This window comes from Eptatretus burgeri, chromosome 3, assembly GCF_056783735.1.
Source record: "Eptatretus burgeri isolate ZD-2024b chromosome 3, Ebu_testis_v1, whole genome shotgun sequence".
NCBI classification, from domain to species: Eukaryota; Metazoa; Chordata; class Myxini; order Myxiniformes; family Myxinidae; genus Eptatretus; species Eptatretus burgeri.
Genome location: NC_140963.1, coordinates 26,331,528 through 26,343,933, shown reverse-complemented (window position 1 = coordinate 26,343,933; position 12,406 = coordinate 26,331,528). Strand labels below are relative to the sequence as shown.

Sequence of the window (12,406 nt, the reverse complement as noted above, 5' to 3'; positions counted from 1 at the left end):
AGCTGGTACTCATTTTGCTGACTTCGGAAGGATGATAGGCTGAGTCAACCCACCTGGTGCTATTTAGCGGCACGACAGGGGCTCAAACTCAAGACCCTTGAGAAGATCTTAAGCCAGCCACCTTAACCGTTAAGTCAACACCAAGCTTAACCTGACAAACGTATCGTAACAGTCACATTGATGCCTCGCATGAAAGGAATTACATCACTAAGTGTGCGGCGTCCCTCGGATGGACGTTAAATTGGGTGTCCCGTCTGCTGTCGTGAGTTGGTGGACGACAAGGATCCCATGGTGTCTTTCGAGAAGAGTCGGCGAGTTGTCGCCGGCACCCTGGTACAAATGACCCAGTCGTGAATGCCCCGACCTCTGTCAAGCATTCCATCAGCTACAGTTTCAGAAATGATGCAAACCCACGGCGATGAGCTGTCGAGCAAATAGTTCTGAGGTTCCAAATGAAGCCGTTTCTTTTTAGACAACTATGGTATCGACTATCACTTAATCTGGGCTGACTTGCAGGGATCATTTTTTATTTTCATAAAGCCTCCCACCAATAGGACAGGAGGAGGCTTCCACCTGTTGTAGGATGTTTATTTAATTAGTGCCTCAGGTTTGAACAGTACCTCAGAGTTTCTGACACCTCTCCGAGTACTAAACCACCATTTAGGTTTTTTTTTTTCCTCCCTTTTTTCTGTCAATGTCTGAGCTGCATCTCCAATCTGGGACGACAAGTGTTGATAACATAATTTTTGACTTTGACCTAATTTTAAGGTCACAACCCAATTTGACAATTTTAACATTTTTCACCATAACTCGACTAAGATTTGTCCAATCAGAAGGGAATTACCTTGTCTCGACAACCAAGAGCAAGACACATTTATGATTAAGTTACATCATACCCCTCAGAGTTAAATGCCAAGGACAAATAGCGGTTTGAAAAAATAACGCGTTGTTTTGTCATCGCTCAATTTTACCCCAATGCTGAATCTCAAAGACCGCTTGGCCTTCAAGGATGTTCTCCCATCATAATAGTGTACCTGCACTGAATTGTGCACCTGATATTTGATTAGTGTCCTTGACCTACTTTTTCGGATTGTGACCTACTGTAATTAACAAAAAAAAACAAAAACTTTTTTCATAACAACTTGAATAATTTCCTTCCGATTTTCATGATGCGAGTTTTATGGATAGACTTTAGATAGGGACACGTTTTCTTAATCTACACTCTATCGCTAAATGTCAAAGATCAAGTCCAAAAACAATGTGGCTTACCATTGGCAATCACTTTGTGATCACAGATATCTCTTTTGATTTTACAGGTGTGTTTTTAATTTTTATTTTAAATAATCATTTTATATTTTACAGGCATGGATAATTCAATATATTTTCCTTGTCGTGGCATGTTTCCTCTTCTGGCTCACACTCCTTCCTATCCCAACCCAACATGAGCAAACTTGATGAATTATCATGTTTCACCAGAGCTGCGAACTCAGCGTTGGTATTAGCGATTTAATGATCCTAAACACCGTGAAACCGCACACAAACAATATGGGAGGTTTGGAGACAAGCGTGACATCACTCACAAGATTGGCGTTTTTTTTTCAAGTTTTAACAATTTGATTTTTAAGGCAGGTGACTTCTGTACATCTTAGTTCGCAGACAATGATGCGCTCTCTTGCACCAGTTGATAATAGAGCTCCTCTCCACCGAGCAGCTTAACCTGCCTGAACATGTTCATGCCCGAAGCGTGTTATGTTTTCTCTGGTGCACAAATTGTCAACATAGCAAATAAGCACAATAAATGTAGTTTTACCTTTTTTCCCGTGACCTTCTTTTGAGTCCACGGGGAACAGCTCGCTGTGGGGGGAAAAGTAGAGTGTGAGGGGCACAGAAATTGCCACTTTAATCATAGTGTGTCAACCACAACCATAAAGCTCATAATGAGTGAGTTCTTTGCATATGGAACATCGGCCGCTGGATTAAATAACTTTTTCATTTTCCTGGGTCAAATTGGCTCACAACCCCCACATTTACTTTTGACAACACCACTTTCAAACACCAAACATAACACATCCCGGGACTTTAGAGGAAATGACGGAACTTGCCGGAGCACTCTGTCATGGCGGCACAAAATTGTGATGTCAATTTTCTCTCAACAGTCAGCAAGGAAATTCTGGATAAATTTCCCCCTCTCAAGGAATGCAGACCCACCGGTTTGTCCGTTTTCTATCCTCCGAATGATGAGCGTCCAATGAGGAAGCAACAACGATCATTATAAAGTCTCTGATATGACTCGTCCAGGGTCAGAATCTAACTGCTGACCTCATAGACACAGTAGATAGATGATCTAACCACAATGCCATGGAGTCCAATCTTGTAAGCCAAAGTCCCAATTATTGAAATAATCCAATACAAGCAGTGGGCATTGGATTGAAACTCAGGACATCCAATGGCATTGCTTTCTATCAGGAATGTATCACCGTGGGTCACCATACTTGTCACATAATTGTGAATATTTTATAAGATCGAGAATGGCCTGAGGTCAATACCTGTCCCTTCTGCCTGGATGGTGGGGGGGGGGATCACACGTGTATCGATTGTGACTGGTAATTATTTTATTATACGAAATGAAATTTCTAACAGAGCACTTTTCAGGAGAGCTTGTCAAAGTGCAGTTAGGAATGAAATATAGACCAAAAAGGATAATCTTCAACTGAACATTGAAAATAAATTTTAAAAAGGAAGTTTGAGAAGATGTTTGCAGAGTGGATTTGAAAGAGGCGGCAAAAGTCAGAGTGGGTTCGAATGATGGTCAATGAATTCCAGAGATGTGGAGCATGAACTAAAGCACAACCATCATAGGTTTTAAGAATCGCCTGGTGAATGGAAAGTAGACGGCGCTCAAGATGGAGTATGAGGAAGACGAGCAAGTTGCCCATGCCCTCACGGGATTATAAACTGAGTCGGGATGGAGGCCAACACGAAGAGGAAAAAAGGCAAATGGCATCTTCTGTCATCGAGCCAGCAAGCTGGGAGCAACAATTCACATTTATTACCACGTCTGATGCAATTTAAATGATCTAATGGCGGCGAGGTGCTCTATTTGAAACAATTTGTTCGATATATGTAGCTTTTTGATGCCGAGTGGGTGGGTAATCAAAAATATTGTATTGGTGTAGTGTTGGCCAGGGACCAATTGCAAATTAACAGTAGGATAAAGGATACATAATATTAGAAAAGTAGGTGATTTCAAATTCAGGCTGGTGGCAAACTTCATGCAATCTAGTGGAATTGGAGTGCAGGATGTGATATGATCACTTTTTCTTCGACTTTTACACAAGAACAGTCAGAAGAATTGCCAATAGCTGAGTATCTATCGAGGAGGTGAGGAAGGGCTTTAACAGAAGATCCAGGTTGGAATGGAGGAAGTAAAGGAAGAGCTCTGAAATCTCAGAGTAGATTAGGCTCCGGGGCCAGATAATATGAACCCGAGAGTATTGAGGGAAGTGGCTGAGCAGGTAAGCGAGATGTTAACGGATATTTTCAATCGCTCACTGGAGTCAGGACAGGTACCAGAGGATTGGAGAGTAGCAAATGTCACACCATTATTTAATAAAGGATCCAGAGAATAATTTTTGACTTCAGTTGTGGGGAAGGTGTTGGAGACATTAATTAGGGACCAGATCAGGAACCATTTAAACAAATACAAACTAATTAAAGGTAGTCAACATGGGTTTATCAAAGGTAGTTCCTGTCTAACAAATCCTTTCGAGTTCTATGAAGCAGCGTCTGATTGGGTGAATGAGAGAAAGGCCAGTGGACATAGTATATCTCGACTTTAAGAAGGCATTTGATAAGGTACCACATCGGAGGTTGTTAGCCAAAGTGAGGGCTTGTGGAGTGGCTGGTCAGGTAGCTAATTGGATTGCAAACTGGCTTCGTGATAGGAAGCAAAGAGTGGCTGTGAGTGGGAGGATGTCTTGCAAAAGGACGTAAGTCGTGGGGTACCGCAGGGATCAGTACTCAGATCATTACTATTCAATATTTACATCAACGATTTGGAAAATGGGGTAAAGAGTAAGCTTTCCAAATTTGGAGATGACACAGCTTGGAGGCAAGGTGGATAGCGGGGGTTGATCAGATTCAGGAAAGTATTGATACTTGCATAGATTGGGCGAAAGACCGGCAGATGGAGTTTAACCTAAGCAAGTGTTAGGTGTTGGGGATGGGAAAAAACAATGAAAATCCTGATTACAGGATGCAAGGGGTAATTTTGGAGTGTGTCACGCAGGAGAAGGATCTGGGGGTGGTAATAGATATGGGAGGCAAGCAGGCAGCACAGTGCCAGGCAGCTATAGGTAAAGCAACTGGGGTTTTAGGTTGTATAAGGAGGGGGATCAAATATAAATCAAAAGAGGTGGTGTTAACATTGTTGAGGAATTTAATGAGGGCCACATCTAGAATATTGTGTGTAGTTTTGGTCACCACAACTCAGAAAGGACATACTGAAGATGCCATAGAGAGGGTTCATCGCAGGGCTACTACATTGATTCTGGGACTAGCTCGACTCAGCTATGAGGAGCGGCTAAAGGAGACAGTGCTTTATACACGAGAAAGGAGGCGGTTACGAGGAGATATGATAGAGATGTTTGAGATAATTAAAGGTATAGATAAAATGAGTACACATGAATTATTCAACAGAGTAGACTGATAGAACCAGGGGCCATAGCCTGAGAGTAAAGAAAAGGAGGGTTAAAACAGCAGTAAGGCAGGGGACTTTTACTCAGAGAGTAGTTAACGCATGGAATAGCCTTCCTGGAAAGGTAGGGGCAGCAGAAACAGAAGATAAGTTTAAATTATAATTATACAGATTCCTGAAAGTTATGGAGATGGAGGGGTATCGGGATGTTGATATGACTTTTAGGTAGTTTGAGCATTGACGGGTGATTGTGTGTATGTGCACGGAGTGCTGTTGGCGGGGGTCTCATCAAGGGGTGTTGTGTGGTTAATTTTGTGTTTTTTTTTTAACCCAAGCCCATGGCCCCTACCCTGGGGGAAAATACAAAAAAACACTTAATTTAAAAAAAAAAAAGCATTTTGCATTTATTTATTTTGATCTGGTATTGATAAATTAGTGTGGTGTTGATGTGGTGCAGGCATGATGGGCTGAATGGCCTACATCTGTATCTAATTTCCTTGTGTTATCAGGATGTCCAAACTATGTCCAAATTTGCCAAATGAACACTTTTTAGTTGTCGGAACTGCTGCTAAGTTCAATTCTGGAGCTTAAGTTTTATGATTCGGCTTATTGTAAGAGATTCTCGAGGTTATGGCAAACGCGGAAATGAAAAAACCATGAACGCTAGCGTTTATAAGCATTGTCCCCAAAAACATGTCTCCCGTTTTTGATCCATGTGATCAGAGCGCATTGTCGAGTTTGGTCCATGGTGATGTCCTGCACACACCTCTGCCTTTCTAAATGTTTGGGTAGCACCATATTTACTAGAAAAGTGGATTTTTCATCATCAATCATCACCTTTTCTTAGCACCATGCTATTTCCAGTCACATGCAAGTTTTTGAGACTTGGCATGGGTGTAAATATCTCATGATACCCGAGCCAAAAATGGTAAAGAAAACAGTGTTAGTCGTACTACACCAAAGTGAGAACATACTTTTTCTGGCTGCTTTCCGCTGTTCATTGCTCCTCCGGTGGCAACTTCATTGCATGACCTATCATAAGTTCTTGCAAACCCCGGGGCCTGCAGTAGGCCATAATAGAGGGAGTCGTAAGCAGAATGCAAGAGCTTAGGTACATGGTTGCGTCGTGGGACACGTGAGCGCAACTTGGTGCCTGTACAACACAATGATAAACTTTCTCATTTTGTGAATATTCATTAAAATATGACCCAAAAACAAAAATCATCATTCTGTTGTTTTGCAGACAAGGCATTGGTCGATGACGGTGATTGAGAGTGATGAGACAAGATGGACCAGAAGAATTACTGTCCAATTAGCTTGCCCTCCAGTATTCAAAATAATTGTCAATAACTGACCCGTGACCTGGACTTTGACGTAAGTAACTGACCCATTATATAAACCAACCAAGGAAGAAAGCAGTTTTTGGAAGTGCAAACTAAACAATGGATCACCTTTATACAATAAATCACCTGGAATAACTAAGAAGATATAAATCGATCTTCTGCCGAACATTTATTGGTAATTTAATAACAAAATGCCTTCGAGAGTGTGGAAATGAATAGAATCATTCATACAAGCTCTAAATATCACAAAAGTCAACTGCAGTTATATCAGCATATTTAGGAAAGTTTACAATCATGGAAGAACGAGCGATCTTGAAATTGCACCAAAATCGTGGCTCAATCAACATCGAAAGAAGGGTCAGACAACGTGACGTGATCTTGCCGAATTGTTCCTAAAAGGAATTCCAACAGCTAAATTGGGAAAACAAGGGAATAAAAGTCGAACGAGAAAAACGATAAACCACCTGCAATTTGCAGAAAACATCAATTTGATTTCAAATATCCAAATTGATCATTGCAAACTTAAAGTAACCAGGGATTACGTTTACAGAGGCCAACTGATGAAAATGGATACAGATCACTTTGAAAAAGCGAAATATGTAACAAAGCAGGAGAGGGATGTTTCAGCACAACTAAAGGACACAATCATAGAATCAAGTGGAGAAAATGGAACAATAAAAACAAACAAACCAGAAAGAGCAACCAGAGATTACAAACCCTCACCAGAAATAGTATTTTTGTGGTGTTTATGTACTGGTGTTAATTAATGATAGACGTAATTAAATGTAATTAATGTTTCAAGATGTAATTATGCATTATGTTTAAATATGTACTTAATGGATGTACGCATGTCCCAATAGTATGTAATTAATAGATGAATGCACATTTCAATGGTACATAATTATAGACATACTCACGTTCCAATAGTACGTAATTAGAAAACACTCACGTTCCAATAGTAGGTAATTAGTAAACATACGTTCCAATAGTACGTAATTAGTAAACATACTCACATTCCAATAGTACGTCATTAGTAAACATACTCACGTTCCAAGAGTATGTCATGAGTAAACATACTCACGTTCCAATAGTACGTAATTAGTAAACATACTCACATTCCAATCGTACGTAATTAGTAAACATACTCACGTTCCAATAGTACATAATTAGTAAACATACTCACGTTCCAATAGTACATAATTAGTAAACATACTCACGTTCCAATAGTACGTAATTGATAGATGTCCGTGTCCATAACAGATGTCTGTGTCCATGTCCACACGAGAGCACGTCCAATAGACGTACTCATATGGTCCAAGAGTATGTAATTAATAGATGTACTCACATTGCAAAATAACATAATGAATACTCGATGTACTCACGTTCGGTGTGGACAAACAGACAAACGGACCCAAATGCAATGCCGTCTCCTCCAGCGAGGGTAAAATGTAATCCGGTTGGATGTATGTGTGCGTCAAGTACAGACAAATACAGACAACTGATGGGCAAGTTACAAATGGAAACCGAGAGAAGGGTCTGGAGGAAGTGGATGACAACTAAAGATTGCACGGAGAGACTGAAATGAAAAATTCACAGGATTACAAGGGCAGGAATTGCAGACAATGGATAAAGAATGTACCATATTGAGGGAATACATCATGCAATGGAGTGAAAGACGTGACCAATATGGATGTATGTAAGCGCGCGTGCATTTACATCATTTGTTAGTCTGTATGCGTGCAGATGTGTACTTGTTCCCCCCCAATTCCCACTCACCTGTGTGTTATTAAATTCTGCACCCATCGAATAACCACAATTACAATCATTCTTTATCAAACGGCTTACCAGGTACAATGGAGTGCTGTGCTTCCGAGGTTTGAACTGATCTGTCCTCTCCGAGTCGGGCCTGAAAGCTTACGCCTGACACCTGGAATGATCACAAGTTGAGTATGCTGTGAGATGATGTACGTATTATCCACTCTTGTGTCGAACTGCATCCTACTATTAATTTGCAATTGATCACTGCCTTTTGACAGCAATAAAAAAATTATTATTATGGACCCTCGGCATCAAAAGGCTCCAAATATCGAACAGTTTCAAATGGAGCACCTCGCCACAATTAGAGCATTTAAATTGCATCAGACGTGGCAATAAATGTGAATTGTTGCTCCCAACTTGTCAGCTCGATGACAGAATACGTCATTTGCATTTTTTCCACCTTAATCCCTACCCTGTGTAGAATCCCGGACTGGCCCGGGCAACTTGCGAGTTTAATATTCAAATGCTTTTTAAAACAGGGGTTACACAACCTTGTGCTGCATTTCCTTCCGAGCATCATTGCTTCACTTTGTCCCCTTTCTCTCGCACCTTAACAATCATCTCCAAACATACCCTTCTCCAAAAATTTCTGTGATGTGGCAGCCCATTGCCACCTTTTGTGGTCGTCTATCCCCAATCATGATTTCTTCGATTAGTCTGGGAGCCAACATTCTAAAGGGACCCAATAATTGGCCGACTGCCTGGTGTTGCCTTAACGGTTAACGTGGCCGGCTTAAGATCCTCGGGTCTCGAGTTGATGCTCCTGTCAGGCAGTTGAATTAACAACAGGTAGGGTTGACAGTCCGAAATCCTTCTGAGGTCAGCAAAAATGAGTATCGGCTTACTGCGGTAATAACCTTTTGGGGTAACCTGCGGCGGAGTGGCGACCCTTCCAGCATTGTACTCCTTGCCAATGAAACTGCCTCGGCACCCCGATGCGCCTTACGGAGCGAAAGGAATGGTACTATTATTACGTTAAATGGCCGACTTAGCACTTTCGGACATTCCCATTGCAGTATTAGGAAGGTTTGATTTCATGTTCTGTAAGTTGGATGTCTTATGCTCATCTTTTGACCTGTTGTAGTCCTCCAGAATTGTGGTGTCTCGAACATGTCTATCCATCCATTGGGACCATACTCTGTGCAGAGCTCAGTGCTGCCAAAGCAGTCTCCTGGGCTATTGGGCACAATCCTAGACCGGTCGCCACTCCGACGCAGGATACTCGAACGGCTCAATCATCCCAGCAAGCCAACCTCAGAGGCTCAGAGGTACTCATTTTTCCAACCTCAGAAGGATCACAGGCTGAGTCAACCCCACCTGGTATTAATTCAATGGAAAATCGGATTTGAACTCAGGACCCAAGGATCTCAAGCCCACCATCCTAACCATTAAACCAACACCAGGCATACTAACATGTGATGAGGCATCTTTCGACACAAGTGCCTGTCTGACTTGTGACGACATTCATTGTGTCAAAAGGGGACTCACGTCTATGCAAGTGAATAAATCAGTCACTGCTCATCGTGTCTTCACCAAACTTGGAACATAATATCAGCAATACCAATTTTAGATGTCAATGATGTTAATTTAGACGAAATTATTGGATGTGCCTGAGACAATCCCAGCGATATAGGATGCGTTTGAAACAGGATATTTTCTGTCAAACTATGCAGGATTGATATTTGTGCAATACCAAATTTAAACTCCATTCAAATATGTCTGTCTCTGTCTCTGTCTCTGTCTCTGTCTCTCTCCATACTCTTTACAGAGTGTTGGTACCACTGAAGCAGCTCGCTGAGCAAGGGTGGTTTGCCAATGCCTTCCAATAACGGCAGTCGTTATGGCAGGAATTTAGAATTTGTTCAGGGTGCCAGTGATGGCTCGCCTACTGTTTGCGTAGAACACCATGGGATCTTTGACATCCACCAACTAATGCCAGCAGGTGTGATGCTTGTTTAACATCCATCCGAGGGACGGCACACACATTGATGAATCACCCTGCCTGTGAAACACAGGTATGATAGTTTACAGCTGGACCGACATTCAATCCCAGACAAGACAGCTTTGAGGTAAGACTCTTGGCCATACCTTCCACCAGACTGAACAGTTTACATTTTGTATCCCACTGATAAGACCCGATCTGCATTCGGACCTTAATAAAAAAAATCAAATGAGTTTGTTCTTGTTACCTACCCAACTCATCCACCAAGTTTTATCTTAATCCGTCCACAACTTTTTGAGATATCGTGCCATATATCGTTCTTGGCCCTATCTCTCAATGGTGAAGAATCACTAAAAAAATTCTACTAGCCGGATTCGAATCTTCACCAAAATACAATCAATTCACCCTTGTCACACACCGAAACCTGGACACCAAGTTTTGTCTAAATCTGTCCACAACGTTATGAAATATCCTGCTCACAGGCAGACTGTTTGGCCTGTTCACACGAGTCATGATACTGTCTCCTAATACAGATGTTGCCATCACAAGGTCGATCCAAAATTTGTGGTATCGAAAAAGTGCATGCAATACCATGAAAAATGTCTGCTTCCTCGCAATCATAACCTGTCACTGACCTGAAGATAATGACACAGCATCCATACCATCCTTGAATCCACCACGAAGAATGACCCTCTTTCCACCCGGGAGTGTCTTTGTGGCCGTTGTGAAATGCAACCAGATATGTCTTGTTGACAGGATTACTGATATCCTGTACTTGGCCCATTGCTTTGGGGTTGGGGGTGTTTTCCCTAGCGATATTCATGTCCATTGCAGTTGAAGACTCCTTTTTGACACGCTCTCCTGCTTTGATGGACTCTTATCTGTCATATCGGTTGAAAGCAATGTCGACTCTGTCATTCCAGCAGTAGCAGACAAATTAAGTGGCCAGTCTCCCCTCCTCTCGGCTCTCATGAACTTTATCATCTCAATGTAGGAGTTTCAGAAAGCAAAGCGATTGCGACTTCGTGATTGCTTCTTATTTAAAAGATTTGAGCAAATTTTGTAGCCCCTTCATGTCTGTCTGCAAGTCGTTGAGGTTCTCACGCAGCATTCTGCCCTTTTCAAGATCGTTTGCAGCTCTTGATTTTGCTATTTAGGTTCTCCTGCCCCATGGCATTCAAGATGGCTTCATGCTGTCCTTTTTTTCTGAACCCACTTCGAGAAGGACTGCCAATGCAGGCACAGCACCGCTTCCATAACCAATTTGTGCACCTTCAGTCCTCGGTGGTATGACTTTCCTGATGCAGGGTAAAAGCCGTGCTGTTGCCATACACGTTGGACTCGAGGAGGAGATCTTATAAACCAGAGTCCTCAAACTGCTTCTTGTGTGACAGTTGGTGTTTATCTGCTTGGATAAACCAATCAGACTAAAATATGCAATTTGGTGCCCATCTGTCTGTCTGTCTGTTAACCACAATACATTCGGTCATTACTTATCCAATATTAACAAAATTTGACAGGAGGACTTAGGGTCACACGATGGAAGTTGAAGCAACTTCATTCGCCCCTCATCCCCGAGGTGTTTTTCCGTCTTGGGTGAAATCCGTGTTAAGGTGTATATCTGTGTTAAGATAGCTCATTGTGGCACTTTACCAAGGCCGCTTAAAATAACAAAAGTAAGAACAACACACACAAAAAAACAGTATCTATCTATAATTCCAACAGTGTGTGTGTGTGTGCGTGTGCGTGTGCGTGTGCGTGTGCGTGTGTGTGTGTGTGTGTGTGTGTGTGTGTGTGTGTGTGTGTGTGTGTGTGTGTGTGACCGCTGTTTCTCGACAACCACTGGTCCGATGTAATTGAAATTTGCCAGATATATTGCTGGGGACCTGAGGATGTGCCTTTTCAAGGTTTGATATTAATCAGACAAGTGCTTCCCAAGTTATGGCCATTTATTTACCAAACCAATGACAAGACACGTTATTGCGTGGGTGTGGCCGATGGGGAAGGGAAGCACAGCCGCGTTCCCCTTCCAGGTTACAACGTACGGGCTTCCGGATAATGATGACTTCGTGTATTCTAAAAATTTCTCAATTTCTTATGCGCATAAGACACAATAAGACTTATAGATAAACACAATGCCCCAAGTTATGATAGTTTTCATATTAGACGGTGCATAAATTTTGGTAACATCAGAGTGCTGGTGTGCTCCGAACCAGGAAGTAATTTTTTTTTCTCTCTCTTCTCTTCTCTTTTTGTTTTTTCCTTGCCACGACATTGCAAAAAGGTAAAATACGTTGGCGCGAATTGAATAATTGGGGATTAAAACTAAATTGCGAATAATCGTAACTGCGAATAATATGCGAACTTCCGCGCCACGCACGTACGGGCACGCGAGAGCGAAGAATCGGCCTGTGTGGTTGTTGTTTGTTGCTCGCGGTTTGAATATTTATTTATTATTATTATTATTTTTTTCTTTTTTATGGGCACGTACTAGTAATATTAATTTTTATGACAGAACAATATTAATACTAATAATATCCTCTCTCTCCAAGGAGTTTTTTTTCTCCTTGGAAGTTGACGTATAAATAGCTTCTGGTGGCATTTTGA

At 41.7% G+C, this 12,406-nt stretch overlaps 1 protein-coding gene across 1 annotated transcript in view; it reads right to left on the bottom strand.

Annotated features, from left to right (window-relative positions):
* The window catches only part of MYO3A (myosin IIIA), a 229,865-nt gene that overhangs the window by 1,354 nt on the left and 216,105 nt on the right, over positions 1-12,406 (bottom strand). The window contains exons 32-34 of the mRNA XM_085872728.1: positions 7,885-7,966; positions 5,671-5,849; positions 1,811-1,854 (exon numbers count right to left, since the gene is read on the bottom strand). Coding sequence (XP_085728854.1) covers positions 1,811-1,854; positions 5,671-5,849; positions 7,885-7,966 — 305 coding nt within the window. The remainder of the gene's footprint in view (positions 1-1,810; positions 1,855-5,670; positions 5,850-7,884; positions 7,967-12,406) is intronic.